Consider the following 27,587-nt stretch of genomic DNA (forward strand, 5'->3'; position numbering starts at 1 on the left):
ACGCGATCCCTTGCATGCTCAGGACCATACAGCCTACTTCTGTTTATTCAAAGGCACAACATTTTTTGCACAGTTTAAATTTGCATTAAACAGCTTTGAATTGAATATATATTGTACACTGATAGCACTAACGATCCAGCAACGACCTATCTAAATAGGACGGGTTAATATCTAACCATGTAAGACATCAATGGGTAGCACCTTCGGATAGGTTAATACTAACAATGTAAGATAGCTGGGTAGCACCTTTTAAAATGGAACAATGAAGCAAAACTGGTGAAATGACCTTCGAGGCTTGTTTAATAAATGCAACACTCAGTGTGAAGCTAAACCATACTGTGCTGGCTTTATTTAGTGCTATGTGGCAACACCAATAATACCAAGTTTAGCCATTGCACAATGGTGTTGCTGCTGTGTTGTCTCCAGGTTTGAGAACCAAATCATCATCTGCTTATACAGTGCTCCTAAAATGCATTTGTGATATTAGCTGACCTTTTTTCATCTGAAGAGATACTCATTACTGGTGAATTAGTTATTTGGCCTATGGTTGTATGTGTTGAATTGTTCCCTTGAAGGGCAGTTGGGGATGGGCAATAAATGCTGGCCTTGCCAGCGATGCCCACATCCCAGGAACAAATTTAAAAATATGGGGCAACGGCAGGTATATAGAGTTAGATCTCATTGAATGGTGGAAAAGGCTTGATGGGCTAAATGGCCGCCTTCTGTTCCTTTGTTCCTATATTCGAAGTATTTAGCAAGTGAGGCACCAAGGCCATTTGCTTGATATTTCACCAATTTTGCTTCACCGTTGGTTGGTTTGTTTGTTCCATTCCAAGGCTGGTTAGCATTGCCGTGTTGTCCTAGGGCCGTGTTTTCAATCATCAGGAGCTAATGTGTAATAATCTGATTTAGATCCAGAATTCCTCTGGTGCTCTCATATTGAGTCCTATCTTAGAGTGCACTTCTGCAAATGTCTCTTTAAATCAGCTCTTTGAAAAACGTGATCAGCACAAGGAGTGTAGGGTTTTATCTGCCAATTGTGTGTTTATTTCCTATGCGTATTTTTCTGAATAAATTCCCAAAAAATACTTATTCTCTAACCAACTGAATCTGTTGCATGTGATGGTACAGCATCTCAAACCATAAATACAGTCATGCAATCCCAGCCTAGGTTCAGTGAAGGATAGTTTGTAGCCCTTAGACTGAGCGGTGCCAGCATGTGTCCGAATGCTGCAGCTTTTTGTTTTAGTGAAAGCCACATATCATCCTAATAGAAGCTGCTGGCACGTCAGAATTCGAGCAGTTACGTGACTAGAACTCACTTTCTTTAGAGTGTGCCTGGCAATTATTTAGTCTATACGTAAACACATTGCAATGTGGAAAAGTTCGACTGAGCTTGCGTTTATACAAGAAAGGTGGATCAGAACGCTCTTGACCGGTGAAAGATTATTTTGTCCTTATCTAGAACCAGTAAAATCCAGTCATGGGGGAATATCCCCCATGCAGGCAGTTGTTTGTAAAACTATGATTAAGTAACACGAGATTGTATCCAGTCCAACTTTGTTTCTACACTCCCAATGGAAATGTGCGACGGTGAGCTGTGAAAAGGAAGTGCCAATTTTATCCTCGTTGTTGCTGAAAGGTTTACCAGCAGCTTTTAACTGAATCTTTCATATGTTGGACATGGTTTAGCTGTTTTATATTGGGAACAATTGTAGAATTGTGAATGACCAGACATTCAAACGTTGATTTGTGGTATAATCCTTAACCCTGTCAGCCTAACATCGATGGTAGGAAAAATAATGGAATCCCTACTTCAGAAGATAGAAAAACCTCTAGAAACTAAAAATATTGTAATGAATAGAGTTCAAGAAGGACAGTCTTACCTGACCAATCTCATTGAATTCTTTGAAGAGGTAACCGAGAGAGTAGACAAGGATATCTAGACAATTTATCTAGATTTCCAAAAGGCCTTTACTAAGGTGCAATATAACAGATTAATGAATAAGGTCAGGGGACAAGCAGTAGAATGGATAGCTAGCTGGCTGCAAGACCGAAAGCAGCGAGTAGGGGTATATTGTAGCTGCTGTGGTGGAAAGAAAGGTCCCAAAAGGATCAGTGCTGGGACCACTGTTCACAATTCATATTAAAGATTTAGACTTTGGAATCATAGAAACATAGAAAATAGGTGCAGGAGTAGGCCCTTCGAGCCTGCACCGCCATTCAATAAGATCATGGCTGATCATTCCTTCAGTACCCCTTTCCTGCTTTCTCTCCATACTGCTTGATCCCTTTAGCCATAAGGGCCATATCTTAACTCCCTCTTGAATATATCCAATGAACTGGCCTCAACAACTCTCTGCGGTAGGGAATTCCACAGGTTAACAACTCTGAGTGAAGAAGTTTCTCCTCCTCTCAGTCCTAAATGGCCTACCCCTTATCCTACGACTATGTCCCCTGGCTCTGGACTTCCCCAACATCGGGAACATTCTTCCCGCATCTAACCTGTCCAGTCCCGTCAGAATCTTATACGTTATTATGAGATCCCCTCTCATTCTTCCAAACTCCAGTGAATAAAGGCCCAATTGATCCAGTCTCTCCTCATATGACAGTCCAGCCATCCCTGGAATCAGTCTGGTGAACCTTTGCTGCACTCCCTCAATAGCAAGAACGTCCTTCTTCCGACTAGGAGACCAAAACTGAACACAATATTCCAGGTGAGGCCTCACTAAGGCCCTGTACAACTGCATTAAGACTTCCCTGCTCCTATAGTCAAATCCCCTAGCTATGAAGGCCAACATACCATTTGCCTTCTTTACCGCCTGCTGTACCTGCGTGCCCACTTTCAGTGACTGATAAACCATGACACCCAGGTCTCGTTGCACCTCCCCTTTTCCTAATCTGCCGCCATTCAGATGATCTGTCTTCGTGTTTTTGCCCCCAAAATGGATAACCTCATTTATCCACATTATACTGCATCTGCCATGCATTTGCCCACTCACCTAACCTGTCCAAGTCACCCTGCAGCCTCTTGGCATCCTCTTCACAGCTCACACCGCCACCCAGTTTAGTGGCATCCGTAAACTTGGAGATATTACACTCTATTCCTTCATCTAAATTGTTAATGTATATTGTAAAGAGCTGGGGTCCCAGCACTGAGCCCTGCGGCACTCCACTCGTCACTGCCTGCCATTCTGAAAAGGACCTGTTTATCCCGACCCTCTGCTTCCTGTCTGCCAACCAGTTCTCTATCCACACCAGTACATTACCCCCGATACCATGCGCTTTGATTTTGCACACCAATCTCTTGTGCGGGACCTTGTCAAAAGTCTTTTGAAAGTCCAAATACACCACATCCACTGGTTCTCCCTTGTCCACTCTGCTAGTTACATCCTCAAAAAATTCCAGAAGATTCGTCTAGCATGATTTCCCTTTCATAAATCCATGCTGACTTGGACCGATCCTGTCACTACTTTCCAAATGCGCTGCTATTTCATCCTTACTGATTGATCCAACATTTTCCCCACTACTGATGTCACCTATAATTACCCGTTATCTCTCTCCCTCCTTTTTTGAAAACACAATTTCAAAATTTGTGCCTGACACCAAATTGGTTGGGGAGGGGATAGTTAGTACTGAGGGGGGCTGGGGAGTGAGTCTAGCTGAATTGCTCTTGCAGAGAGCTGGCCCAGTAATACCTCACATTTGTGTTGAAATTAATTTGCTACTTATATGCCCATTCTACAAGTTTGTTTATTGTCTTCTTGTAATATCATATGGCCTCCTGCTGTGCTTTAACGATTCTATGATATTACAAGACGACATTAATAAACTTGTAGAATGGGCATATAAGTAGCAAATTAATTTCAACACGTGAGGTATTACATTTTGGTAAGAAAAATGAGGTCACATATTACTTGGAAAATAAGAATCTAAATGGGGTAGAGGAACAAGGGGAACTGGGTGTACAAATAGACAAATTACTAGAAGTAGTGACGCAGGTTAATGAGGCCCTAAAAAAGTAAATTTAAGCGCTAGGGTTTATTTCTGGAGGAATAGTATTGAAAAGTAGAGGAGTTATGCAAGACTTGTATTAAGCCTTGGTTAGAGCACAGTTGAGTACTGTGTGTACAGTTCTGGTTGCCATATTATAAGAAGAATATAGAGGCACTTGAGAGGGTGCAAAACATTTACCAATGGCTTGTAACTTTACCTCTCCCAAGAGTATTGTATAATTTCTGTATAATTCTGCATAATTTTCCCATGTGTAGATCTTCACCTTGTGTAGCTTTATGCCGTATTTCAGTGGCATTGCTGCCATCGCAGTGCAAGATTGCCAGGGGAAGAATGACTGCGTACTTCACTTAAGTTGAAGATTTATGCACTCTTCCCTCCTGTGCCTGCAACCTCTTGGGACACAGGTAAAGTTACAATCCATTGGTAAAAGTTTCAATAACGGTGACTGTAAAATGCTTGAAAGTGGAGGACAGGGGAAGATCTAGGATGCAGGTAATAAATGCCATAAAAAGATAAGTAGGATTTTAGGTTTTATACATGGGGGCATTTAGTACAAATTCAAGGAAATTATGTCGAATTTGTACTACATGTTGGTTAGGTCATGGTAGGAGTACATGGCATCCACTTTTGGAAGGATATTAGAACCATATGAAAGATACAGTAAAGGTTCATTAGAATGATACTGGGAACAAGAGATTTTAGGACTGGAATAGAAGGTTAAGGAGAATCTGAAGCGTACAAAACTGTCAAATATTTTGAGTGTTAACAGAGATTATTTCTACTGGTTAGTAAATTGGTAGCAAGGAGGCGTAGATTCAGAGTTGCTCAAAGAACAAAGTGGAAAGTTCAATTTTTCTTTTTGCATGATCATTTCATGGTCCGGAATTTGCGGTCCTGATGACGGTGAACTCTGCTCATTTTGCTTTTGAAACTGACTGCAATTTCAGGATTTAGCGCGCACGCGGCCCAACGCGAAAGTCCAGAAATTGCGGTCCTTCATTCACTGCTCCTCCACAGATGGTCCCGTGCCGCCACCCTTCTCCCTCCCAAACAGAGCTGGCAGTCTGTGTAATCTGTCAATTCATGGAAACCGACAGTTAGAATCAAAGGTGCTTACCCACTTCCTGGTTCGCTGTTCAGATAGCTTGTTGTCACATCAGCTGTTCGCTGAGAATTCCCATTATCAATTACGCATTGGAAAAGTCGAACTTCTCGCCAGAGAGATCGCGAGATCCTTGTGCGAAGCTTACTTTGGGGTCAGCGGTAAACACCTTTGCTTCGCTGCTGACCGCAAATTATGGGCCATTAGAATGTGGGATGCTTTACCAGAAATGTTTTCAGGCGGAGACTAATTGGAAAAAGAAGCTCGCACCAGCACGGGTACGATGGCTGCGTGGTCTCCTGTGCTGTAATTTCTAAGATAGTCTTCCCTCTGTTTCTCCAATACAAGATAAATGTCCAGGCACACCAAAGCAAAAATGTGCTTAACTGTTGGGTGACTTATACTAACAAGCTATGGAGTCCTAATTAAGTGGTTTGCTACTATTTTCTCAACATGATCCAAAGTCGGCACGTATTAGCGCTGCACCATAATCACAAACCGAGATTTAATTTTACAAATTTAAAAATAATTGTACTGCAGTGTAATTAAAAATAACTTATTGTGTGTGCAAACAACTTTGTGAATATCTATTTGTATTTTTATGTGTGGGCACAGCATACAAATTGCAACGGTGGTTTTGCCACCCAATAAAGGCATCCTTGTAACCCACATTGTAACCAGTGAGTTGAGCATTATAACATGATTTCATGGGAGGCAGGCAGGCACGCACAGACACACATGATGCACGTACACACACACAGACAGAAAGACACCGACAGGCAGACGCACTCCCGCATTCGAAGGACTCGAAAAGCACTCGCCATTAACAAGTTTGATCCGTCTATGCTGGTGTTACTGTTACTGAAGTTGTGAATAATGTACGACACCACTAATACTCTACTACGTCACCTTTTCTCTCCCAGCTTCGAACTCTCTTGTTAACAGGACAGTGGCAGGGTGGATTACCTTCTAATAGAGCTAATGTGAAACTCTACCTTGAATAGATATTATAGAAGATAAGCACTCTTTTTAGATAGTCCTTGATGTCAGTTGAAAACAACTGAACCAATATTGTACTTCATATGTTTAGCGGTTAGTGCAGTTTTGTGTGCTTAATCTGCAGCTGAAGCCCTCATCCATGCCTTTGTTACCTCTAGACATAACTATTCCAATGCACTCCTGGCTGGCCTCCCACATTCTACCCTACATAAACTAGAGGTGATCCAAAACTCGGCTGTCTGAGTCGTAACTTGCACCAAGTCCTGCTCGCCCATCATCCCTGTGCTCGCTGACCTACATTGGCTTCCGGTTAAGCAACGCCTTGATTTCAAAATTCTCATCCTTATTTTCAAATCCTCCATGGCCTCACCCCTCCCTATCTCTGCCAGCCCCTCAGCCCCTCCCGAGATGTCTGTGCTCCTCCTAATTCTGCCCTCTTGAGCAAACCTGATTATAATAGCTCAACCATTGGTGGCCGTTCCATGCCTTCTGTTGCTGAGGCCCCAAACTCTGGAACTCCCTGCCTAAACCTCTCCGCCACTCTACCTCTCTTTCCTCCAAGATTCTCCTTAAAACTTACCTCTGTGACCAAGCTGCGCTAATTTCTACTTGTGCGGCTTGGTGTCAAATTTTTATCTCAGTACTCCAGTGAAGCGCCTTGGGATGTTTCACTATGTTAAAGACACTAAACAAATAAAAGTTGTTGTAAACTAGAAGTATATATTTAATGAGACCACAGTAGCACTATTATTTAGCTATTGTTTGCTGCTAATTTAAAATACATTTATTTTTCAGTATCCATATGCATTTGGACTACTCCTGGCTTCAAGTTGGTGTATCCTTGTGTGTCTCAGTCGACTCTACATGGGAATGCATTCTATTCTGGTGAGTGAATCACAGGATTTTTCATGACGCTGCTTTTGGTTAGGAATGTTAGTTTAACAGAGGCTTGAAGTATAATATATCAATTTAATAGGCACATGTACACACTGCTGGTATTACTACCTTCTGCCAATTGAATCTACCAATTGGTTGAATCTACAGCTACCAGTGAAGTTCTGGACAAGCTGAGCCCCTCCTGCACAACCCAAGGGATGTACAATGAGGCCAATTTTATTTCCTTAGTATTAATTCTATTTAATGGTATGGGTTAATTATTTCCCCTTCTCCCCCGACGTGATGGCACAAGTTTCCCATGCCTGATGGTATGGGATAAATAGTGTCGGGGCCATTTCCATAAATTCATCCTCATGTGATGCCCATGCCCCATTTTAAATGCATCTCCCATCAGCACTTCAGATAATGTTGCTTTGACATGCCAATCTCATTTAAAGAACCATGCAGGACAGTCAAGAATTCTGGATGACCTGTCAGTGGCTTTCAAGCAAATATTTAATATCCCTGAAAATCTCAATCATTAACTCCTGGCACAAGTGAGTCTCTGCCACTGCAGCCAGAATACAGTGGCACAAAAGCATGCCAGAAACTTGTAGTCATTGCTTTGTTTATATTTGCTTACTAGTGCTGAGATTAATTTTGCCCTTGGAAATGCACATACACAGATGCCCACCATTTGTCAGCAAGGCTGTAATGTTAACATTCTCTCCAAGCAGTTGAAGTAGAAATTGACTGTCTTTTATCAATCATGTCATCTCTGCTTTGAACATTTTTCAGGTGATTGTAACAAATTATTAGTGCTCTAATTTTACAACGTGCTGTTTTTCCCCTCTTTCTGTCCTCTAAGTGCTGGCATCACAACTGAGACTGCTCCTGTTCTTGCCTGTTGTGTCTCTGTGTGCATGTATACTTCTAGCCTAAGGGCACTGAGGCTAGTTACATGATACTGCGTCATTGCCCCAACCCTCTTCTCAATCTTTCTCGCTGCCATGCTCAACCTCACAGTCAACAAGCTCCCCCGCTGGAGTGGAACTAAGCATCAAAACCAGTGGGAACCTGTTCAATCTGCGCCGTCTCCAGGCCAGATCCAAGACCACCCCAACCTCTTTCATTGAGTTACAGTACGCAGACGACGCCTGCGTCTGTGTACATACAGAGGCTGCACTACAGGACATAGTCGACGTATGACGTATTTACTGAGGTGTACGAAAGCATGGGCCTTACGCTAAACATCCGTAAGACAAAGGTCCTTCACCAGCCTGTCCTCACAGCACAGCACCCCCCACACCCCCCCCAGTCATCAAGATCCACGGCACGGCCCTGGACACCATGGATCACTTCCCATATCTCGGAAGCTTCCTATCAACAAGAGCAGGCATCGACTAGATGCCAGTGCAGCCTTCGAGCGCCTGAGGAAGAGTGTTTGAAGACCAAGCTCATGGTCTACAGGGCTGTAGTAATACCTGCCCTCCTGTATGGCTCAGAGACATGGACCATGTACAGTAGACATCTCAGGTTGCTGGAGAAATATCACCAACGATGTCTCCGCAAGATCCTACAAATCCCCTGGGAGGACAGGCGCACCAACATCAGCATCCTCATTCAGGCTAACATCCCAAGCATTGAAGCACTGACCACACTCGATCAGCTCCGCTGGGCAGGCCACATAGTCCGCATGCCAGACACGAGATTCCCAAAGCAAGTGCTCTACTCGGAGCTCCTTCACGGTAAACGAGCCAAAGGTGGGCAGCGGAAACGCTACAAGGACACCCTCAAAGCCTCTCCGATAAAGGGCAACATCCCCACTGACACCTGGGAGTCCCTGGCCCAAAACCGCCCTAAGTGGAGGAAGTGCATCCGAGATGGTACTGAACACCTCGAGTCTCAACGCCGAGAGCATGCAGAAATCAAGCACAGGCAGTGGGAAAGAGTGTGCGGCAAACCAGTCCCACCCACCCCTTCCCTCAATGACTATCTGTCCCACCTGTGACAGAGTCTGTGGCTCTCATATTGGACTGTTCAGCCACCAAAGTACTCACTTCAGGAGTGGAAGCAAGTCTTCCTTGATTATGAGGGACTGCCTATGATGCTTCTCCTGAGCTGAAAATCTCAGCATTGACTGAGGTTTGAGTCTGGGCAACCTCATGGCCTATATGGTGCAGTACTTGCAGTGTTGTATGTAATCATTGAGCTATCAAGTAATTAGCGTCCTTTTGCACTAACCGTCAAAGACATTCATCAGGTCACTAATATTGTCGGCAATGTCTTAGCAATGTAACTGTAGTATAATTTTGTTGCTGTTACACTGGACCTGTTTAAAATAAGTGCACAAAAGATGTATTTCAGCTAAAACTTTTATAATCAGAACTAGGACTGACGAAGAATTTAAATCACCACCTTTGCTTGCCTGGGCAGGTAACTCGTGCATTTGTGGGTTTGGTTACTGGCATTGACATTTTCACCCACAGGAAGTATTAGTCCTTGTAGCTGGCACACACCCTGGAAACTCATGGTTCCCAGTGGTTGGGTAATTGTCCCATTCATGTAAAAACTAGTGTGCAACAAAGAAGCTGGTTTCTTGCTCATTCTCTTACCTGGGTAATGATGTAGAGCTTGGGAGTAGCGGGGGGCCCGGTTTGATGAGGCAAATACAACTAGCTTTTTTGCAGGTAATAAAGCAGCATTTTGCATTGGGAAAAATGGACTAACGGTTTGCTTGTCGGGCTGGAGGAGGTTACTTAGATAGGGAGGGCTGAGACCATTAAGGGATTTAAACGTGAATAAACATTTTTAATTTAAGACTTTGTGGGATTGGGCGCCGATATAGGCGAGCGAGTCGGGGGTTGATTGGTCCTGATGCAGGATAAAATATAGGCAGCAGAGCTTTGAATGAGCTGAAGTTTACAAAGGATGGAGGCTGGCCAGGAGAGTTTGTACTAATCATCTAGTTTGAAGGGGACAAAAGGGTTTCAACAGCAGATGGGCTGAGGCATGAGCAGAGCAGAGGTTTGCAATGTGATGAAGGTGGAAGTAGGGCAGTCTTTGTGATGGAAAATATATAGGGTTCAATTTTCCCCAGTGATTTGCGTAGTTTTTTTTCAGTGCGCGCCGCTTTTTTTGGCTACATTTTTAAAATCCCAAGTTTCCCCAAAGATTGTGCGTCAGCGTAACTCAGTAACAATTTTTTTTAGGTTAGTTTTTTTTGCGTAACCTGATGTGTGCAAGTTTGGCCAGCTTGCATTTCTCCTAGGATGGCGTATGTGACCACTCCTGAAAAGCCTTCTGGGTACTTGAGAAAAAACAGCACACATCAAACAATTGGTGCAGAAAGACGCCATTGTTGGGCAAAGTTTTGGCGGGAGTTAAGAACACACAAATTTGCATCAAGTTAAAATTTTTCAAACTTAAAACGCAGAAAATGGAAGTTTCATGGAATTATTTAAGTTTTGACCCTCAGCAGCGACCCTCTCTTCCAAGGGTGTCAGTGGGTGCAGATTTGCCGGGCCTCCTTTGGTTTGAGTTCTTTCCCGTTTGTTGTGTGCCACCTTCCTCTGCAAAGATGAAAATATAACTTTTTAGAGAGGGTGCCTTTCTGCTGGGTGGGATATATACAAATGGTCACATTTACAATTGCAATTCTATTGAATAAATGAAAATATTACTTGCACTAACTACTTGACCAAGGTCCTGCCACTTTTTGCATTGGCCTCCAGACCTCTGGGTGGTCACCATTGCACAGTAATCTTCTGCAAGTTGGTTCCAGTGTTTCTTTTGGTGAAATTTTTGTGTAACCTCTGCTGGTGTCCAGCTTGTGTCCTCTGGCCTCAATCACAGTAACTGGTGCCCCCACTTCATCCTGTAAGAAATTCTTGGTCCTTGAGCTGCGTTGCATATTGCATTGCAGCTCCGATTTTTCCAATGAGAATTAAAGTTCTCACACACACCTAGTTCTTTAAAAATGGCCGAATGCCGACAGGGAGCTGTGCTGGGCATGTGCACCCATAGCAATCACGTCAAAAACTTCCCTTTTTTCGTCCATGCGCAGAAGTGGGTTGGGGGTGGGTGGGGCGCGCGCACATTTTTTCGGCGCAGACATTAAGCTCCACAACCCCCCCCCCCCCAGAAGCTGTGTGGCGCCAAATGCAAAAAATAGAGTGGGGAAACTTGCTACCTATTTTTGGAGCAGTTGGGATCAAGAAACACAGGCATAACTCTGGCAATACGCCAAAAAACTGCATTGGGGAAAATTGAGCCAATAGGGTTAGAAGCTTAGCTCGGCATCAAATAGGATACCGAGATTTCTGTCTGATTCAGCCCGAGACGATGCCTAAAAGGGATGGAATCTGCAAGGAGAGTACGGAGTTTGTAGCGGGTGCTGAAGATGATGGATTCAATCTTCCCAAAATTTAACTAGTGAAAATTGCAGCTTATCCATGAATGTATATCAGACAAGCAGTCTGACCACAAGAGGCAATGGTGGGAGCTCAGGACAGATCCTTGGGGTCTCCTGAGGTAACAATGCAGAAGCAGGGAGAGAAGCCACTGCTGGAGGTGCGCACCAATTCAGTGATTTGGAGTATGTGAATCATTTTGTCAAACTGAAGTTTTGAAGGTAAAATGTCTCTGGTTAAATATTGTGCTTCAAGGATGTAGTGCCTGCTTTTTAAGGACATGAGTTTGCTGCAGTTTTAGTTTAGTGTGAATAGACCAACTTGTTTAATCCATGACATGGATATAATATAGACTTCTCTTTTAGCTTTTAGCAATAATAGGCAATTGGACATCATTGGCAGGGGAAATTGAAATTTTAGTGAACAGATTTGATACTAAAAGTGGTGGAGATTTGTAAGATGGTTAAGTATGTCTCAATTTATATTCGTGCGTTTACAAAAATTCTGGCGTACTGGTAAATTTTGGCATTTCTTGCGATGATGAATTGTCTTTGGTAGGAGCTCAGCAAGTGAAAGGGCAGAACTGAACTTATGCAATGCATGGGACTGAACATGCTTTTTTTCTTTCTTTCTCCTTTTCTTTCTTTCTCATTCTCTCGTGCTCTTTTTTCCTCTCTCTCTCTCTCTCTCTCTCATACAAAAGCAAAATACTGCAGATGCTGGAAATCTGAAATGTAAACCGAAAATGCTGGAAATACTCAGCCGGGCAGGCAGCATCTGTGGAGAGAGAAACTGAGGTAACCTTTCAGGTTGATGACCTTTTGTCAGAACTGGAACAGGTTTTAAGCTGGGAGAGGGGAGGAAATAACAAAAAGGAAACTCTGATGGGGTGGCAGGCAGGATCTCTATCCTTGATCTTTATCTCAGTCTACCTTGCTGAATCTCTCTTCTCTTTATCTGGGTTGCAGCACAGACTGAGGCATGAGCATTGAGGGCTTGGAGAGAATTGAAGGGAATGCAGTACTGCAGAAAACAGTATTTGATCTTTGGACAAAATGGGGTAAACACTCACTGTAGGATTCCAACCAATTCATGTTAAAAGGAAATGGAATTTGATAGGAATAATGCCTTATTTGGGACTTGCTCTTGGCAGAAACTTTGTTTTCAACTGTTATAACTAATCCTAGTACTGGTGCCAAAACACAGATAAATTGTTTCTGAACCTGTATTTTTAAGTAGAGCAAACTATAAAGCAAGTACTGTAGGTTGGAGCAGGCTGTGGATGGAGCTTTCAGTTACACTGCCAATTTGTCGTAGAAGGGCCTTCCTGTCCCTCTGATGGGAATATGTATTGCACTTTCACTCGTCCCTACTCCGATTTATAAAGTGTATAGTATATTATGAACCTTTATACATGGGCTCTGACATTAAATGGCATCTTTGAATCAGATACAGTATTTCTGCTTTCTGTTCTGGTGTCTGGTTGGGATGTAATTTAGTGCCAATCTCGGTTTCTTGCAAGTTGATGTATCTTTTAATGCTTTACTTTTTTAGAAGCTATCTGTTTACATTACTGTGGTAGAAACGGTATAAGCAGTCATGCTTTGCCTACAGGATAACTTCTGTACTCTTAATATAATAAAAGGGTGAAAAATAATTTGGCTGCACCCACAGGTCTCTGGTTTTCTAATTCAGTCCTGCCTATACCTTTTAACATACCATACTATGCTTGTCGAAAGAAACTGATGACTTACAACAGGAAATGTGATAAAGGCATGAGAAACTTTTTCTAAAAGAACACGAGTGGCAGAGACAGTCAAAGCACAAGGTCCTACCTGCTGATCTCACTGGGGTAGTGGTAAGCACAGTACTGATCGTTTCAGTGCCCCTGACTCAAGGATGAGGGAAAAATCAGCCAGCTGTCGATCATGACTTCTTTTGGAAAAGTTGTGGAATTCAGATTGAATGTGGCTATAACATCCTCCTTGGTCAAATAACCTGCCTGTGCTCAACATATAAGCCTGTCATCAGATCTGACTGGACCACATCAGGTGCTATTGGGCCTCACTTTCCTCTGCCAGAACTGTCGTCTACTTCCGGATCATCCTGGAGAGCAAAGATAACCTCCAGCTTTTCTCCACTACCAGCTGTCTTCTTAAATCTCTCTCTCTCTCCCTTGCTCCTCCACTCTGAGCTCCAGCAACAAGTGTAAAGAGCTCATAGACGACTTTGCCATTAAAATGAACGCCTTTCATTCAGCTGGTTCTACTGCTTTCCCATCCCTCCAAGTGCCTGCTGCCCTATCCCTGAACCTGTATCTTTGTCTAATCTCTCCATCTCCCCTCAGGTCCTCTCCAAGCTCATCCTGTCCATGACACCGCCTTCCTACTTTGACTCCCTTCTCACTAAACTGCTGACTTTCAAACTTCCCTTCCTGGCCCCTATGGTAGCTGACATTGTAAATGGTGCCCTTTCCTCAGGTACTGTTGCTCTTCCTTTCAAAACTGCTGGCATCACCCACCCTTGCAAATTATTGCACCATCTCCAACCTCCCTTTCCTCAAGTTTTAGAAATCTGAAATCTCTCCGCTGTTGACTGACTTTCATGAACTGATGTCCTTAAATGTGGTCCTGCTCATGAGAACATTAGAGCCCAAGATAATTTATCATAGGCAGTCCCTTGAAATCGAGGAAGACTTGCTTCCACTCTTAAAATGAGTCCTTAGGTGGTTGAACAATCCAATACGAGAACCACAGTCCCTGTCACAGGTTGGACAGATAGTCGTTGAGGGAAAGAGTGATTGGTTTGCCGCACGCTCTTTCCACTGCCTGTGCTTGATTTCTGCATGCTCTCGGCGATGAGACTCAAGGTGCTCAGCGCCCTCCCGGATGCACTTCCTCCACTTAGGGCGGTCTTTGGCCAGGGACTTCCAGGTGTCAGTGGGGATGTTGCACTTTATCAGGGAGGCTTTGAGGGTGTCCCTGTAACGTGTCCTCTGCCCACCTTTGGCTCGTTTGCCGTGAAGGAGTTCCAAGTAGAGTTGGGCAGGGAAACCACCAACAATCCAATAAACACCAAATCATTTAAATAAATATACTGCAGAGCGATGTCCATTTCTCGGGAAGGGGTGGTGGTTAAAATCAGAGGACATGGATAGATCAGTGGATCACCCAGCTCCGAGGATGGTTGGAGAATGCTGATCCCCAGGACCAGGACAATGTCGCTCACGATTGTCGTTCCTACTGAGACCGTAATAGTGTGGCATCCATTTGCAGCACTCAGGAAGTAAATAGCTTTTAAAGTGATTCTGGGGGAACAACGGTGAAGAATGGAACCTGTGACCCCCCACCCCCCCCCTTCACACTTCTATTAACTTTTCTTCTAGTACTGCTCCACATACTGTCAGCCCCTCAACACAAAATAAATATTGGGACATGGAAATGTCCCTCTGATTGCATTGTAGCATTGCAGATTAATGGTGTTTACATTACACTAGGCTCAGTGTTTTAATATACACAGTGGTTTGCAGTGTTTGGCTTCACTTGGGTTGGGCTGCAAGTACTTTGAAGAGTAGCTTTCTTTGCCTGCAGCATTATCAAACTAGCTTTTGCAGTCATCTGTTTGTCTGACCACTAATTATTTGAGTATGTTTACTGTTACTCAGTGTCTAGTTCCAAGATTTTAACCCACAAAGCAGGGAACCAAATGTCGTGTGATTTAATACATTGTTACGGACGTGATGCATTATTGCACACAAAAAGCAAGGAACTGCAAAGCTTGAAAGGAATGTATAGTGCAGATAAAGGAGATCAGTTTCTTCACATTTTTATCTCTTTAAAACTGTTACTACAACATAAGCATACATGCACATGAATGCCCTTCCTCTAATTCCCTCCAATTATATTGTGTAATTCATTTTCTGGAGAATGTGGCTTTATTTTTCTCTCTCCTATTCACACTATCCATGGTCAGGAAAACATGCAAATGACCTGTGATCTCCACCAATGCCACAGTACACTGATCTTTAAATAAAGTGAACCCTATTTAATATTGAACAGATGCCAGTGTTTTCCACCTAGTGAAGAGCAATATTAAAAAAGCTTTAAATCTATAACATAACTTTTTAAGCTGTAATTTTATTTTCAAGTACTTTCACTAAAGTAGCTAAACCCTACTTTAATAGAGTAAACTATAAAAATATATCATCCTGTAGTAGTTGCTTTACTGAAGAGAGGTCAGACATAAACTGGAGTGCTACAGTCACTGCCTAGCATGTAGAGTGAGTGGGATGAAATCACTGCTCTTTAGCAGAGTACAATGATTTTTAAATAAAAGATGAACCATTTTCTTTGAAGCTCTCGAAGCGTTATGTCTGTCTCTGTTCCATGTTATCTTCGACTTTTTCCTCCAGCCTTATTTCCTCCTTCTCTGTTGAGAAATTTCTGACCTTCATGCAGTATTTTCCTTGATTACGTGGACAAGATTACTTTTTTTGGGGGGGGGGGGGCGGTGGTGGAGGAGAAAGTTACTACTGTATAGTAAGCCCACTTCCCTTCACTCCACGGCATAGCACATTAACAAAGCCATTCTGCCATTTGTCCCCAAATTGGCATGTCACATTCCCCTTTTTCTTTTACCCTTGTTTTCTTTGTGACTATTCATGTTTCGGGGGAGGTTTGTCTCCAAAGTTAGTTTTAGAAAAGATCCCGTTCCAGATCTTCTAACTGATCTGCATTTATGCACAACCACCATTTTTTGCATACTCATTTGTTTACTGGTATATTTAATATAAAGTTAAGAGTTGGCTGGACTAGCTGTTGAGAGGCCTAAATTGACCTCAGTAAATTTTGCTACATCTTGTTTGAGTTTACAGCCTCGTCTGGTTTTACTCCGATTGGAAGCTCTACTGTTGGCAGATGTAGAATTGTGTAGAGGACTTGGGGCCTGATTTTGAAACTGCTGACTATCTTGCGGTCTCTGTGGGCTCATGCAAAGACTTTTTTAAAACATGGTTTGTTAATTAACAAAACACCAAAGGATTTTCCTGCTGGGGTAAGACTAGCTGAAGTCCATTGTGAATGGACAATCTGGTTCTGGGCCTTTCATTGAGAACATTTTCAAATTATTCGCTGTGTTCCACTTGGCCCATGGTCTCTAGTGGGATCTGTTTACTGGTATAGGGTATATAATTATCAAAGTACATTAGGTCATAGGTTGATATGGCTCTAGTTTTTAAGTTTGATCTATTTTTTGGACTTCTGATACCTTATTCTGATAATGACTTTGTTTCTTTCTCTGACAGGATGTCATCGCTGGTGTGCTTTACAGCATCCTAATCCTAGTCATCTTCCACCCAGCTTTGGACCTAATTGACAACTTCAACTTAACCTACAAGTATGCCCCTTTATTCATCATCAGCCTTCACCTAGGAATGGGCCTCTTTTCATTTACCCTTGACACATGGAGCACATCTCGTGGCGACACTGCTGAGATTCTAGGCACAGGCGCAGGTATCGCTTGTGCATCACATGTCAATCACATGTTTGGCATATTGCCAGACCCTCCTCTTGATGCTCTGCCATTTTCTCCCCCAGCAATCACATTTAATCTCATTACAAGAGCTTTTCTGCGTTTCGCAGTTGGGGTGGTGGTGCTGTTACTGACCAGAGCAGTGCTGAAAGCGGGCAGTATCCCTCTGGCCTGCAAGATATTCCGGATTCCATGCACTGACATCCGCCAGGCACGGAAGAGAATGGAGGTGGAACTTCCCTATCGTTACATAACGTATGGAATGGTAGGATTCGTGGCCCTGTTCCTGGTTCCTTCCTTATTTAATTACCTGAATCTCTCTTGATGGGAAGACAAGCAGGAACGCAATGTTTTAATTGGGAATGTTCCAGAATGGTTACCTGTTCTGCCTCTGCCCTTGAGCAGGCATCTGTTTGGACACATACGAAGCCTGTGGTTGCCTGGAAGAGAATGCTGAGGTCTGACCACAAATTTAAGAAGTTGGAATTTTTCCTGTGTCCAGATGGAAGATTTGAGCCTTCGGAAGAGAATGAGGAAAATGAACTCTTAATGGCTATGAAAGTTCTTATTAAATTCCTACAGAAGCTGATTAAATCTGTGCAGAATGAGTACAGTGTAATATAGTAATAACAAAGACTTAAGGTTCAGGTATCTAACTGCTTATTCAATTGTGCCTTTTAGTTTATTGCATAAGAATTGCTGTAATTTCTGCAGTGATATCATAAATTCTAACTGCCTCAGATGATGAGTCGTGCAACTTTTTTTTTGAGACTCCTTTCTACACCTATTGGAGTTTTAGTCCCGGTAACTGTTTAGGTTTGGGCCACACTCCTAATTTGCAACTTAAACATACAATTGCAATACTTAGAAAGTAAAAGTTTTTCATCTGAGTACAGCTCTTTTCTAAATAGATTTTTTTCAGTTTTGGTTAGTCAGACCTGATTTTAAATGTAAGGTTTGGAGTATTAAGGATACAAGGTGCCATTAACTTTGAGATTTTAAAGTCAGTAACCACTTGATTCAATTCTCTTGGTATAACAGTGTCCCTTGTATTTACATTTTCAGCCTGAGACCACCTTGTTAAACCTGTATTGCTTATGTCCTACATTTTAGGACCCTCTTCATGATAGAGAAAAAGTACTGACCACTATGAAGGTCAAAGTTATATTTCCCATGTTGAAAGTTGGACCTAGTTCCAGCAAACTGTCCCCTGATGGCACAGCTCAATGTACCATGGAGTGAGAAGATTTTCCAGTATGCTAAGCCTCTCCTGGGCTCTGAGCTCAGTTGTAAGGGCGAATGTTGCAGTGGTATATCTGTTAGATGCCTCAAGACCTTGATAAAGCAACGGTCTGATTGTCTATTGATTCTCTGCATTATCTCGTTAAATGTAGATCGTGCAGGCCAAACAATGGGAGAACTTTCATGAGGGAATAGCTGGAGATCCAGATTTGAGCACTAAGCATTGCTGCCTGGCTTCCTACAATGGTAGCCCACCTTGCATACAATGTTAACGATCCTGGTGATTTCCCTCACTGAAATAAGCAGTGTTAATGGCTTATTTTTCCACATGGCTTTGCAGCCGTGCCCTATGTGTAATGCAGGATCTGGTGAAACTGCTATGTGTGGGGAGACTGTAAATCTCAATCTCTTCAAATGGATGATGTCCTTGACTTAATTCTGTGGTTTATGTTATCATGGAAGTTGTGAAAGATACCTTCATTTGAAGGTTACTTGATCGAAACTGGAAAATCTGTCTTTCTAGAGGATGAATGTATTAGTTGAATCCCATATTTTCTGCATGGAGCTCTGCAGTTTAAACCCTTCCCAGTAGGAGTACCATGCCCCACAAAAAAAGGTACTTTTTAAAATGTATGTGTTTTTCAGCCCCACTGTTTCACACTATTTTCCTCTGAGACAGCAGATATCTGACGGTGCTGTTTTTAAATTGGCTGTTGGTTTCGTGAAAGTGGCTGGGGGGACTTGCATAACCGCTGATAATCCTGACAACAGCAACTCAAGCTGTGCATGTCAGTACGCAGCATTAATCACAACCATTTTGTCACAACACACACACATTTTTTTTAAATTCTATATTTAACCTGCAGTATGAAAAATTTTGTTTCCTTGTTGGTCTTCACCCTGTAGCAATAGTCCCCTTAACAGAAAGCCCAATAGGAAGAATGCTGCACCTGTTCCCTTCAAACATTTGTCATTCTCATGTGTGGAGGAATCGCTGGTTGTATTTATAATTTATAAATGTGTCTGTTTGTCTGCAGTAATTGTGTGTCACTCCGAAGACTATCTGCGTCACATATGTGCTTTTTCTGGCAGAGACCTGGCCATAAATTCTCATCTCAATTTCGCCTTGAAATCAGGTGCTCCAGTTTGCCTCCACACAGGCATTACAACAGTGATTACACTCCAAAAGTACTTAATTGGCTGTAAAGTGCTTTGAGATGTCCGCTGGTCGTGAAAGGCACTATATAAATCCAAGTCTTTCTATACCTGCTGCTGTAACTTGTGCTTCAGGAAATTGTTATCTTGTTGGCCACTCCGTGTAAAAGTCACAAGTGTGATTTAAAAAAATATATATATATAATATATATATTATTTATATATATCCTGGATTTTAAGGGAGAGTTTTGTTGGTTAGGGAAGTTTCCCTCCTAGTTTCTGTTGAAAGTTGGGTTCAAGTTAATTTGGCTACAAAAATCTGTTTTGTCAAGGCTGGAGAACACTGCGTACCTGCTGTCAACCTTCCCCCTCTACCATACTCCTTTGCCTTTTTTTGAAATGACAGTAGACCCGATTTGCACTGATTCAGTTGATGCAGAGCTGCATCATGTCCTGTAGGCAAGTTTATGCTGTGCTAGAGGGGCAGCATCCTGTGCATCTTATGAGTGACCATGAAGGGTTCTAGTGGAAAAGGCTCATTGGGCATTCTGCTGACAGGATCACGTTGATATTTTACCTTGCTTACATGTTCAGTTTCTAGAATGTTGATTACCAAGAAAGTGTAGCTGCTGCACTTGACAATATAGTGTTTGTGCATTTGTGTAATTTTGTCTAGGGACAGTGCATAGATGTGAGAGATTCTACTACACCTGATTGACCCTGTTTACATTAAATTTGTTGTTTTTAAATTAAACTAATCTGACCTGATTTAGAACCAGTGAGGTTTGCTTACTTTTATAGATCAACAATATTCCATGATATTGAATGGTGGCCGATTCTTCCTGTACCATTCCACATTGTGTAGACATAGCTAAGGGACTCATTGACAATGGTATCACTGTATTCCTGAGGTAAAATAGGGAAGGAGTAGGGAGGAATAATTCAAACATTTGTTCTCTAATACCTTACTCTGTGGAAACTAAACTACCCCTTTGATTTTGGTCCTTGGCTAGAACCATCCAGAAATCTTTATATGGGTATGACTGAGAATAACGTAACTATTTCGCCCCTGTACATTGCGACTACAAACCAACTGTGCAGCAAAATAAAAAAAAGCTGCAATATTTTTGGGTAGTGTGGGACATTTGGTGAATTGAGAAGTATTTGGGTTCAGTTTGATGAATTACTGCATTGGTTTGATTGTTTTCCTCATTTCTCCACCTCCCCCTCCCCCCACTTTCTCAATGTATCTTCTTTTGAAAGCTGTAGGGCCACTTTGTCCTTGGCGACCTTTCATCTTAAATTGTAAACCTGGCTTTCATTGATCACTCCTCCCCTTTAAGATTTTCCTCCCCTGGACAGCATGCATTGTTTGCTGGCTGAGAGGGAAGAGTTATGATGCTTATAGCAGATTTAGTTAGAAGCATCTAACCTACTGCAGTGACATCTATCATTGATCAAATATAAATTAATATTGTGTTATTGTCTTCCCTGCAGCTAATAGAGAGCCTACAGGGCAAACTGTAATGTCAGTTGCCCTTGTGAAAGTACACACATGATTTTGTTTTTGATCAGCAGTGCTAGAAGGGCAAAGTCATTTTAAGCAAGGACACCCCAAATGGGCATATGCTGATTGTTGTATACCAGACCTAAAGCACTTGTGTCAGCGCACAACATTGAAGTGTTGGTATGGGTGTGATGTATAAAATACCCACAAATATTTTTTTAAGTACGGATTGATTGCTTTATACAAAAAAGATGGTGCATGTTCCTTTGTAGGAATGCATTTTTTTTTATTTCAGCCCTTAATATTTATGGTGATTGGGTCGTGGAGAACACACTTAAATGCGCACTATTGGTTTAATCTACCCTGTAAGTAAGATCTGTGGTTATGTTGTAAACTACATTTGAGGCTATATGGACAATATAATCATCTATCCTAAGCCTGGAACGTCTCAGATTATTGTGATACAATAATCCTATTGGTGCCTATGCACAATGAATATTTTGGGATACTCCCTCCCTATTCATTCCACATGTCTGTAAATGAGGCTTGTTGAAATTTGGGGAACACGTGTTTGAATTTTTTTTTAAATTTTGAATGTTATAACCAAAGCAGATTGCCTGCATCACTTTACAAAATGGGTATTCTGGAATGATGAAACTTAATGAATCCAGAAGGAGCACAGAATTCAGATGCTTCTAACTAAATGTTTAAAGATGAAAGATCTGATGTACTTTTGGCATGCCTGTACCACTTGTCTATTCTGACCCCCAAATCGTTTTCTTAATACTTTCCAATGATGTCTGTTGTAAAGTAGAATTAGAGAACTGATTGAAACCAAAGATTGTTTCTTAACCCGTTCTGGGAATAAACAAAGAAAATTGGAAACTTGTATTTGAAATTTTATTCTGAAATGTTATTACAGTCCTTAAAGGGTTAAAGAATATTTTGGGTGAAACAGGTTTATTTATTAAAGCACTAAGTGCAATTCCTTTGCTTAATTGCTATCTGATTTAAGAAGCAGCATGGTGTACAGTTTTTCTGAAGTTAACAATTCTATTGATTGGAAGTTTAATGACCATCACCAGTGTACAAGGTCTGATGTTCTTGTATCAGGACTTGCTGACTTGTTCATCCAATAACTTGGCCTCCTTGACCTAATTTCCTCATTTTATAGGAGAATTGCCTGCCAGTTGAAACTGCATGGGCACAGTTGCCCCAGCCAATTGGTTTGCTCAGATAAATCTGCTTGCATATTTAAATGTGAAAATGCAAATTGTATACAGGTGGGAGTGTGGGTGATGGACACAGGTGATCTGGAAAGTGAACTCCACACAGGAGTGGCCTGTAAGGAAGCTTGGTATTAAAGGAGTGGGATACATTGGCAAAGAGTGAATTCTTGTTCTACCAAGTATGTGTCCAAAGGATATGTCCCCACCTCTCTGCAGACTGTCCATGTAACTCATAAGAGCCCCCATCGTTTCAGCAGACTGATAATGCAGAGAGAGAGATTACACAGTTGTGGAATTACTTGTGGAGTCTTGGTACAATAACAAAGCCTATTAACTGCCTCAAATTGCAATGGTTGTAGGAATTGGCTGTTTTCAGAATATACAATTGTCTTTTTAATCTTCATTTGAACATTGCACAAAGGTTGTGGGCTTGTAAAGAAATAAATGAATTCATTGTGGCATATGTTTCAGATTGTGATGTAATATGAATGTTATTGACTGTAAATGGATTTGTGAATTCATGTGAGAACCCTCTCAAAACACAACAAAAATGCATGATAAAATCCTTCTGTGTTGACTCTGCCAGATTTTCTATATATGGGATTCTTCAAACTGAACAGGACCCAAATTAACCATTGGTTTTCTTTTACTTTTTCATAACTGTTTTCTATTTACTCCTTGATAGTTAAACTTCTCAACTGCTAGTTGTCCCTTTTCCGTTAAGCAAGTCAAAGCTTTTCATACGATGACCCTTCCTCTTTTTGCTGACAACTTTTGTGCTAATGCTCTTCGCCATTCACCTTTTGAAATAATTCAGTTGTAATCTAATAAAATAGGGAGATATTTTGTTTTCTCCATTGTCTGGTTTCTAGAGTTTTTCTTAAAGCCAATTTAAGCTGTTGGGAGTACTGGCATTGCAACTTGAGATGGTCCATTCTAGCTTGACTATTGTGCTGGACAGAAAGTCCTTTAGCCCAGCTGAGCACGATGTCACATTCCAGCACAACCTTTACATAGAAGAAGTTGGAGTGTGTGGTGTTACCTGGTTGTGGGAATTCAGTCTTTATTCTGCAATCTTCAATGTATGTGGTAAACTATCTGTTTAAAGATTATTTCTTGGGAGGGATAAAAAGGTGGTCAGAAAGACTCTCTCAAAGGATGGTATGATTCTTGATTGGCATATATCCATAGCAGAACTTGATGAAAAGCAGAAGAAAGACAAACAATTGTCACTGGTGACTGAAGAGTAAATGTACTGGTAATTAAATGTTTAATTATAACTCTGAATGTTGAACAGTTATGAATAAAGGTGCATTGCATTATTTTACATAAGTTAAAATGTAGAACAAAAGGATGTTTTAAAAAATCTGTGTAGGTAGCACCAAAACAGTATTATATATATTTTTTTTGTTGCAAGCATGTGTTTTTTTTTATTAAACTATTCAGATCTTTTAAATGTTGCCTTCCAGATAATCATCTTCTGCCTTGAACCCTGTGGCTTTAAATATTGTAACAGTTTGTGTGTTGATCACTGATTTTCTCCCATCCCCCAACACTGTTCTCAGCTCTGCTGGTCAGCAATGTCATATGTGGCATAGCTCACAATTCACTTGTGTAATTGCAGTTTGCACTGAGCTTAAAATAAAAAGTACAATGAGACTTATCTGACTGTGTGGGTTTTTTCAGTGTTTATTTTGTTGAACATAAAATGCTGGCAAAAGTACTCCTTGGGTAATGGCTCCTGATAATTGAACTTGTAGTCGGCTGGTTACCTTTTAATCTTTTATCTGCTCTCAGCAGAACTGTTCGGGCAGCAAGTAATCATCAACAACAACTTTTATTTATATAGCGCTTTTAATGTAGTGAAATATCCTAAGGTGCTTCACAGGAATATTGAGAAAAACAAATTAACACTGAGCCACATCAGGAGAAATTAGGGCAGGTGTCTTCACAAAAACCATGCCAAAAATTGCTGGTCACGGGAATGTGGGAAGCGAGGACCTTGAGACAATCACTATCACTAGGGGGGGGGGGGGGGGTTAGTGCTGGACAGGCTAATGGATCTCAAGGTAGAAAAATCCCCTGGTCCTGATGAAATGCATCCCAGGGTATTAAAAGAGATGGTAGAAGTTATAGCAGATGCATTTGTTATAATCTACCAAAATTCTCTGGGGAGGTACCATCGGATTGGAAAGCAGCTAATGTAACGCCTCTGTTTAAAAAGGGGGGCAGACAAAAGGCAGGTAACTGTAGGCTGGTTAGTTTAACATCTGTAGTGGGGAAAATGCTTGAAGCTATCATTAAGGAAGAAATAGCGGGACATCTAGATAGGAATAGTGCAATCAAGCAGACGCAACATGGATTCATGAAGGGGAAATCATGTTTAACTAATTTACTGGAATTCTTTGAGGATATAACGAGCATGGTGGATAGAGGTGTACCGATGGATGTGGTGGATTTAGATTTCCAAAAGACATTCGATAAGGTGCCACACAAAAGGTTACTGCAGAAGATAAAGGTACGCGGAGTCAGAGGAAATGTATTAGCATGGATAGAGAATTGGCTGGCTAACAGAAAGCAGAGAGTCGGGATAAATGGGTCCTTTTTGGGTTGGAAATCGGTGGTTAGTGGTGTGCCACAGGGATCGGTGCTGGGACCACAACTGTTTACAATATACATAGATGACCTGGAAGAGGGGACAGTGTGTAGTGTAACAAAATTTGCAGATGACACAAAGATTAGTGGGAAAGCGGGTTGTGTAGAGGACACACAGGCTGCAAAGAGATTTAGATAGGTTAAGCGAATGGGCTAAGGTTTGGCAGATGGAATACAATGTCGGAAAATGTGAGGTATCCACCTTGGGGGGGGGGGGGGGGGGGGAAACACAGTAAAAGGGAATATTATTTGAATGGGGAGAAATTGAAACATGCTGCGGTGCAGAGGGACCTGGGGGTCCTTGTGCATAAATTCCCAAAAGTTTGCAGGTGCAGCAGGTAATCAGGAAGGCGAATGGAATGTTAGCCTTCATTGCGAGAGGGATGGAGTACAAAAGCAGGGAGGTCCTGCTGCAACTGTACAGGGTATTGGTGAGGCCGCACCTGGAGTACTGCGTGCAGTTTTGTCACCTTAAGGAAGGATATACTAGCTTTGGAGGGGGTACAGAGACGATTCACAAGGCTGATTCCGGAGATGAGGGGGTTACCTTATGATAGATTGAGTAGACTGGGTCTTTATTCCTTGGAGTTCAGAAGGATGAGGGGTGATCTTAGAAACATTTAAAATAATGAAAGGGATAGACAAGATAGATGCAGAGAGGTTGTTTCCACTGGTCGGGGAGACTAGAACTAGGGGGCACAGCCTCAAAATACGGGGGAGCCAATTTAAAACCGAGTTGAGAAGGAATTTCTTCTCCCAGAGGGTTGTGAATCTGTGGAATTCTCTGCCCAGGGAAGCAGTTGAGGCTAGCTCATTGAATGTATTCAAATCATAGATAGATTTTTAACCAATAAGGGAATTAAGGGTTACGGGGAGAGGGCGGGTAAGTGGAGCTGAGTCCACGGCCAGATCAGACATGATCATGTTGAGTGGCGGAGCAGGCTCGAGGGGCTAGATGGCCTACTCCTGTTCCTAATTCTTATGTTCTATGTAAAGCTTGGTCTAAGGTTTTAAGGAACCTCATAGAATCCTCCTTGCAGCTCACACTGCCACCCAACTTAGTGTCATCCGCAAATTTGGAGATACTACATTTAATCCCCTCGTCTAAATCATTAATGTACAGTGTAAACAGCTGGGGCCCCAGCACAGAACCTTGCGGTACCCCACTAGTCACTGCCTGCCATTCTGAAAAGTCCCCATTTACTCCTACTCTTTGCTTCCTGTCTGACAACCAGTTCTCAATCCATGTCAGCACACTACCCCCAATCCCATGTGCTTTAACTTTGCACATTAATCTCTTGTGTGGGACCTTGTCGAAAGCCTTCTGAAAGTCCAAATATACCACATCAACTGGTTCTCCCTTGTCCACTCTACTGGAAACATCCTCAAAAAATTCCAGAAGATTTGTCAAGCACGATTTCCCTTTCACAAATCCATGCTGACTTGGGCCTATCATATTACCTCTTTCCAAATGCACTGCGATGACATCCTTAATAATTGATTCCATCATTTTACCCACTACCGATGTCAGGCTGACCGGTCTGTAATTCCCTGTTTTCTCTCTTCCCTCCTTTTTTAAAAAGTGGGGTTACATTGGCTACCCTCCACTCCATAGGAACTGATCCAGAGTCAATGGAATGTTGGAAAATGACTGTCAATGCATCCACTATTTCCAAGGCCACCTCCTTAAGTACTCTGGGATGCAGTCCATCAGGCCCTGGGGATTTATCGGCCTTCAATCCCATCAATTTCCCCAACACAATTTCCCGACTAATAAGGATTTCCCTCAGTTCCTCCTCCTTACTAGACCCTCCGACCCCTTTTATATCCGGAAGGTTGTTTGTGTCCTCCTCAGTGAATACCGAACCAAAGTACTTGTTCAATTGGTCCGCCATTTCTTTGTTCCCCGTTATGACTTCCCCTGATTCTGACTGCAGGGGACCTACGTTTGTCTTTACTAACCTTTTTCTCTTTACATATCTATAGAAACTTTTGCAATCCGTCTTAATGTTCCCTGCAAGCTTCTTCTCGTACTCCATTTTCCCTGCCCTAATCAAACCCTTTGTCCTCCTCTGCTGAGTTCTAAATTTTTCCCAGTCCCCGGGTTCTCTGCTATTTCTGGCCAATTTGTATGCCACTTCCTTGGCTTTAATGCTATCCCTGATTTCCCTTGATAGCCACGGTTGAGCCACCTTCCCTTTTTTATTTTTACGACAGACAGGAATGTACAATTGTTGTAGTTCATCCATGCGGTCTCTAAATGTCTGCCATTGCCCATCCACAGTCAACCCCGTAAGTATCATTCGCCAATCTATCCTAGCCAATTCACGCCTCATACCTTCAAAGTTACCCTTCTTTAAGTTCTGGACCATGGTCTCTGAATTAACTCTTTCATTCTCCATCCTAATGCAGAATTCCACCATATTATGGTCACTCTTCCCCAAGGGGCCTCGCACAACGAGATTGCTAATTAATCCTCTCTCATTACACAACACCCAGTCTAAGATGGCCTCCCCCCTAGTTGGTTCCTCGACATATTGGTCTAAAAAACCATCCCTTATGCACTCCAGGAAATCCTCCTCTACCGTATTGCTTCCAGTTTGGTTAACCCAATCTATGTGCATATTAAAGTCACCCATTATAACTGCTGCACCTTTATTGCACGCACCCCTAATTTCATGTTTGATGCCCTCCCCAACATCACTACTACTGTTTGGAGGTCTGTACACAACTCCCACTAACGTTTTTTGTCCTTTGGTATTCTGCAGCTCTACCCATATAGATTCCACATCATCCAAGCTAATGTCCTTCCGAACTATTGCCTTAATTTGCTCCTTAACCAGCAATGCTACCCCACCTCCTTT

The 27,587-nt window shown here is 42.1% G+C and overlaps 1 protein-coding gene across 1 annotated transcript in view; it reads left to right on the forward strand.

The window, feature by feature from the left end:
• Positions 1–23,727, forward strand: part of sgpp1b (sphingosine-1-phosphate phosphatase 1b) — a 41,487-nt gene extending 17,760 nt beyond the window's left edge. Inside the window, exons 2-3 of the mRNA XM_070879492.1 lie at positions 6,914–7,003; positions 16,709–23,727. Coding sequence (XP_070735593.1) covers positions 6,914–7,003; positions 16,709–17,260 — 642 coding nt within the window. The 3' untranslated portion in view covers positions 17,261–23,727. The remainder of the gene's footprint in view (positions 1–6,913; positions 7,004–16,708) is intronic.
• The last annotated feature ends 3,860 nt before the right edge of the window (positions 23,728–27,587 follow it).

The sequence above is a fragment of the Pristiophorus japonicus genome, chromosome 4, assembly GCF_044704955.1.
Source record: "Pristiophorus japonicus isolate sPriJap1 chromosome 4, sPriJap1.hap1, whole genome shotgun sequence".
NCBI lineage: Eukaryota > Metazoa > Chordata > Chondrichthyes > Pristiophoridae > Pristiophorus > Pristiophorus japonicus.